Source organism: Mobula hypostoma, chromosome 25 (genome assembly GCF_963921235.1).
Source record: "Mobula hypostoma chromosome 25, sMobHyp1.1, whole genome shotgun sequence".
Classification (NCBI taxonomy): Eukaryota; Metazoa; Chordata; class Chondrichthyes; order Myliobatiformes; family Myliobatidae; genus Mobula; species Mobula hypostoma.
In genome coordinates this window covers 8,730,085-8,736,084 of record NC_086121.1, presented here as the reverse complement: position 1 = coordinate 8,736,084, position 6,000 = coordinate 8,730,085, and the positions used below count along the sequence as shown (strand labels likewise).

At 43.4% G+C, this 6,000-nt stretch overlaps 1 protein-coding gene across 1 annotated transcript in view; it reads right to left on the bottom strand.

Moving 5' to 3' along the window:
* Positions 1 to 663: 663 nt before the first annotated feature.
* Positions 664 to 6,000, bottom strand: part of nmnat1 (nicotinamide nucleotide adenylyltransferase 1) — a 39,283-nt gene continuing 33,946 nt past the window's right edge. Inside the window, exons 8-9 of the mRNA XM_063032854.1 lie at positions 3,351 to 3,452; positions 664 to 857 (exon numbers count right to left, since the gene is read on the bottom strand). Coding sequence (XP_062888924.1) covers positions 798 to 857; positions 3,351 to 3,452 — 162 coding nt within the window. The 3' untranslated portion in view covers positions 664 to 797. The remainder of the gene's footprint in view (positions 858 to 3,350; positions 3,453 to 6,000) is intronic.

Here is a 6,000-nt window from a genome sequence, read left to right as displayed (position 1 = left end):
TTTTTGTATTGCTATATTTATGCTCTATTCTTGGTTGGTGCGGCTGTAACGAAACCCAATTTCCCTCGGGATCAATAAAGTACATCTATCTATCTATCTAAATTGAACTATTGCCCCCAAAGTGTTATCTCACCGTAAACATACCATGGAGCAGACTGGTACTGATTGTCCTTGTCCCCAAATTCCTCAGTTACATGGAACTTATAGGCTTTTCGGCCCAACTGGTCCATGCTGACCAAGATTCCCATCTAAGCCGGTCCGATTTGCCCAATTTGACCAATATTCCTCTAAACCAGAGGTTCCCCAACCTGGGCTCCATGGCACAAAAAAAGTTGGGAACTCCTGCTCTAAACCTTTCCTATCTATGTACCTGCCAAGTACCTTTTAAATGTTGTTAATGTGCCTATACCGACCCTTATGAGTCAAGTTAGTTCTGATTCTGCTAACGTGGTTTAAGACCAACCGATACTTATGAAGATTGTCTTCCATTTTTCTATGTTTACTCTCCTTGTTCTCTCCTCTTTCTTGCAGGAAAAATATTTTTCTCATTGTAAAGCAGCGAATAGTAGAGTTTCCCAACACTGAGTGGAGAAATAAAGATAATAACCAGTGATATTTCCAAAGCAAAACTACTTGAAATGTGTTTATTTATCTCAGTGTGGTATGAAACACTGTCAGACCAAAGTCAGAGGACAAAGGGAAACTTATCACCTTTTAATCACTCAAAGAAATGCAGTCTTAACATTTAGCAAAAATCACGCCAAATAATAGGTTTCACATTTTCCGTTTTCACGCCCTTATGTTGAGGAGATTTTCTTATAAACCTGTCTGCACACCTGGTTTTCACAGTAGAGTTCCTAGAAAGAAAGAGATTATGTACACTAATATTTATTTATTTAGAGACACAGCACGGTAACAGGCCCAGCAAACCCACACAGTCCGGTTGAACCCACCTGACCAAAAAACTTACTAACTTTTAGGTCTGAATAACTTTCAATATAGTGGTCTCCAAATTGCATTGCTAATTATTTTCCTGCATTGATCCTGTCTGACATGAGGTGTTACAAGCATTTTCTATTTCCTTTACTTTTCAATACATGTAGTTCTAATTAAAGAAGCCAACCCCAGGATGATGCTGCCACTAAACAACCTTGTCATTGGTTTTATTTAGTGATACGTCACGATAACAGGCTCTTCTGGGACAATGAGCCCACATCACCCGATTACACCCATGTGACCAATTAACTCACTAACCTGTATGTCTTTGGATTGTGGGAGGAAACCAGAGCACCCAGAGGAAACCCACGCAGTCACGGGGAGAACGTACAAACTCCTTACAGACAGTGGCGGGAATTGAACCCCAGTTGCTGGCACTGTAATAGCATTACGCTAACTGCTACATTACCATGTCAACTCTAATGTTTCAAGCCGTGTTGTCAATACTCAGCAGCAAAGATTGTGAGACACATTATTGTAACACTTACCATCAACACCTCAAAGTCAAAACATAGGAGATTAGTGGGCAAAATTAGAGCACATGGTATTGGGGGTAGGGTTCTGACATGGATCGTAAATTGGTTGGCAGACAGGAAACAAAGAGTAGGGATTAACGGGTCCCTTTCAGAATGGCAGGCGGTGACTAGTGGGGTACGGCAAGGCTCGGTGCTGGGACCGCAGCTATTTACAATATACATTAATGATTTAGATGAAGGGATTAAAAGTAAATTAGCAAATTTGCAGATGACACAAAGCTGGGTGGCAGTGTGAAATGTGCGGAGGATGTTGAGATAATGCAGGATGACTTGAACAGGTTGGGTGAGTGGGCAGATGCATGGCAAATGCAGTTTAACATGGATAAATGTGAGGTTATCCACTTTGGTGGCAAGAACAGGAAGGCAGGTTACTACTTGAATGGTGTCAAGTTAGGAAAAGGGGAAGTACAACGAGATCTAGGTGTCCTTGTTCATCAGTCACTGAAAGTAAGTACACAGGTACAGCAGGCAGTGAAGAAAACTAATGGCATGTGGACCTTCATAACAAGGGGAGTTGAGTATAGGAGCAAAGAGGTCCTTCTGCAGTTGTACAGGGCCCTCGTGAGACCACACCTGGAGTATTGTGCACAGTTTTGGTCTCCAAATTTGAGGAAGGACATTCTTGCTATTGAGGGAGTGCAGCGAAGGTTCACAAGTTTAATTTCTGGGATGGCAGGACTGTCATATGTTGATAGATTGGAGCAACTTGGCTTGTATACTCTGGAATTTAGAAGGATGAGAGAGGATCTGATTGAAACATATAAGACTATTAAGGGATTGGACACGTTAAAGGGAGGAAACATGATCCCGATGTTGGGGGAGTCCAGAACCAGAGGCCACAATTTGAGAATAAGGGGTAGGCCATTTAGGATGGAGTTGAGGAAAAACTTTTTCACCCAGAGAGTTGTGGATCTGTGGAATGCTCTGCCTCAGAAGGCAGTGGAGGCCAATTCTCTGGATGCTTTCAAGAAAGAGTTAGGTAGAGCTCTTAATGATAGTGGAGTCAAGGGATATGGGGAGAAGGCAGGAACTGGATACTGATTGTGGATGATCAGCCATGATCACAGTGAATGGCAGTGCTGGCTCGAAGGGCCGAATGGCCTACTCCTGCACCTATTGTCTATTGTCTATCTTCAAAGTATTGGTAAATATTTAAAGTTATTACAACTACTTCCCTATTTACTAAAGAACAATTAAAATTATTGGAAAGTGAATCACAATATTATGTTAGAATGCATAACACACACAAAATGGAGGAACTCAGGAGGCCCGGCAGTATTGATGGACAGGAATAAACCGTCATCGTTTCAGTAATGCTGTTTCCTTTGGCTGTATTCATGTTCGGCTGAGTGACAATTAAACTTGAACTTAAACTTGATCTCTGGGATCTTCACGCACAACAGTCTCTCGAACGGCGCGAGAAACAAAAAACGTCCAGCGAGCAGCAGCTCTGTGGGTGAAAACGCCGCGTTAATGGGAGAGGTCAGAGGGGAATGGCCGGACTGGTTAAACTGACAGGAAGGTGACGGTAACTCAAATATCCACACGTTACAACAGTGGTGTGCAGAAGAGCATCTCCAAACACACAACACATCGAACCTTGGATGGGCTACAGTGGTGGACAACCATGAACATACACTCAGTGGCCACTTTATTAGGTACAGAGCTACCTGATAAAGAGGCTACTGAGTGTATATAGACTGACTGTATGTACATACAGTAAAGAGACAGGAGATGTTGTGTATGTAATGGTGGGGGGGAGGGGTGGAACTGGGTGTTGATAATCTACTGGGATTCTCAAGCCAATAGTACACATACCAGGTATAGGTCATTGTCTTCGATCCAGTGAGTCCATCCCCGGTCCTTCTTTTCTCCCTTTTGAGTGCAAACCAGTTTCCCGTTTTCCCAGGTAACTATTGACTCCAAAAAGAAAGGCACTGATGTAAAAGGAATCATCAAGGCTCACTTACGCCGAACGTAGAACAGCACAGCATATTGCCGGCACTTTGGCCTGTGATGTTGTATCGAACGAATTAAACCAATTACTCTAAATTAATTGAAATCCCCTTCCCCATAATATCCCACCCTTCGGAGCTCAACTCCGGCACCGGTTCGTAAGGAGTCTCTGTACCTCGTCTCCGAGGAATGCTGGGTTTTCCCCCCGGTGCTCCAGTTTCCTCCCACAGTCCACAGGCATACCAGGTAGGTTAATGATTCATTATAAATTAGGTTAGGTTAGGATTAATTGGGGTTGCAGGTCTGCTGGGTTGGCATGGCTTGAAGGGCCAGAAGGGCCAACTCCACGCTTTATTGCTAAATAAATAAATATTCACTAACCTATCTAAGAGTTAAATTTTGCTATGCTGTCTGCCTCTACCACCAGCCCTGGCAGTGCACGCCAAACCCCAACCATTCGCTGCGTAGAAAAACCCGCCTCGCACATCCCCCTTGGTACTTTCCCCCGCTCACCTTAAACAGATGTTCTCTAGTACTAGACATTTAGACCATAAGACCATGAGACACAGGAGCAGAATTAGGCCGTTCAGCCCATCGAGTCTGCTCTCCCATTCCATCATGTCTGATTTATTCCCATTCTCCTGCATTCTCCCCGTAACCTTTCGTGCCTTGACTAAACAACATCAGCCTTAAGTGCGCCCAGTGACCTGGCCTCCGCAGCCGCCTGTGGCAATGAATTCCACAAATTCACCATCCTCTGGCTGAAGAAATTCTTCCTCATCTCTGCTCTCAAAACTTGTTTCTCAAAACTAGGTTTTCAAAACTTGCAGAGAGATTTAGGACAGTTAGAAGAGTGGGCAGAAAGATGGCAGATGGAGTTTAATGTTGAAAAATGTGAGGTGCAACTAATCAAAATAGGACATACATGGTAAATGGTAGGGCATTAAAGAATGCTTTAGGACAGAGAGATCTAGGAATAATAGTGCATAGTTCCCTGAAGATGGAATCTCATGTGGATAGGGTGGTGAAGAAAGCTTTTGGTTTGCTGGCCTTTATTAATCAGAGTACTGAGTATAGGATTTGGAATATAATGTTGAATTTGTATAAAGCATTGGTAAGGCCAAATCTGGAGTATTGTGTACAGTTCTGGTCACCGAATTATAGGAAGGATGTCAATAAAATTGAGAGAGTACAGAGGAGGTTTACTAAAATGTTGCCTGGGTTTCATCTCCTAAGTTACAGAGAAAGGTTGAACAAGTTAGGTCTTTATTCTTTGGAGTGTAGAAGGCTGAGGGGGGACTTGATAGAGGTGTTTAAAATTATGAGGGGGATTGATAGAGTTGATGTGGTTAGACTTTTTCCATTGAGAGTGGAGAAGATTCAAACAAGAGGGCATGGGTTGAGAATTAGAGGACAAAAGTTTAGGGATAACATGAGGGGAAAATTCTTTACTCAGAGAGTGGTAGCTGTGTGGAACGAGCTTCCAGCAGAAGTGGATGAGGCAGGTTCAATGTTGTCATTTAAAGTTAAATTGGATAGATATATGGACAGGAAAGGAATGGAGGGTTATGGGCTGAGTGCAGGTCGGTGGGGATAGGGTAGGGTAAGAGCTCGGCATGGACTAGAAGGGCCGAGATGGCCTGTTTCCGTGCTGTAATTGTTATATGGTTATATATGGTTCTAAATGAATGACCCTCTATTCTAAGGCTGTGTCCTCTGGTCCTAGACTCCCCGACCAAAGGAAACATCCTCTGCACGTCCACTCTATGTCAGCCTTTCAACAGTTCAATCCTGGGAAAAATGATAGTGCTGTCTGTTCTCTCTATGCCCCACATAATTTTACCAGCCGCTGTCTATTTAGAGGAAACAGCCCCATCTTGTCCAACCTCTCCTCATAGCACATGTCCTCCAAACCAGACTGCAATGTGATAAACCTTCTCTGCACCCTCTCCAAGGCCCCCACCTCCTTCACATTCATTTTGGGTGTCTGGAGTGTGGGTGTGAAGAAAGAGGTGTTTGAAAACTGTATGTAATTCAAAGGAAGAGCTGTAGATACATTGTAACAATGGGATTGTCCTGCTGTTGCCTTTGATCTTCAGCATATAAAAGTGTCATGTAATATTAGGTCGAGCAGGCCTCTTCTTCCAGGAGTGTCTCAAAATGATGCCTGTTGCTTGTTCTTGCTGAATAGAACACTTCTATACCCTCTAGCTTCAGTGTCCCTGGTAACTTTGTTCATGTCACAAGAAAGGCAAGCATACCATATTTGAGCAGCATATCTAAGAAAGGATTTGCTGGCATTGGAGAGGGTCTAGTTGAGCTTTGCGTGAAACGATGCTGGGAAAGAAAGGGTTAATGTATGAGGAGCACTTGCTGGCTCTGGGCCTCCATGGAGTTTAGAGGGGGGGGGGTCTCATTGAAACCAATCGAATATTGAAAAGCCTAGATAGAGCAGGCATGAAGAAATATATAAGATTTTTAATACAGATGGACAATAGAGCAAATGGCTCTC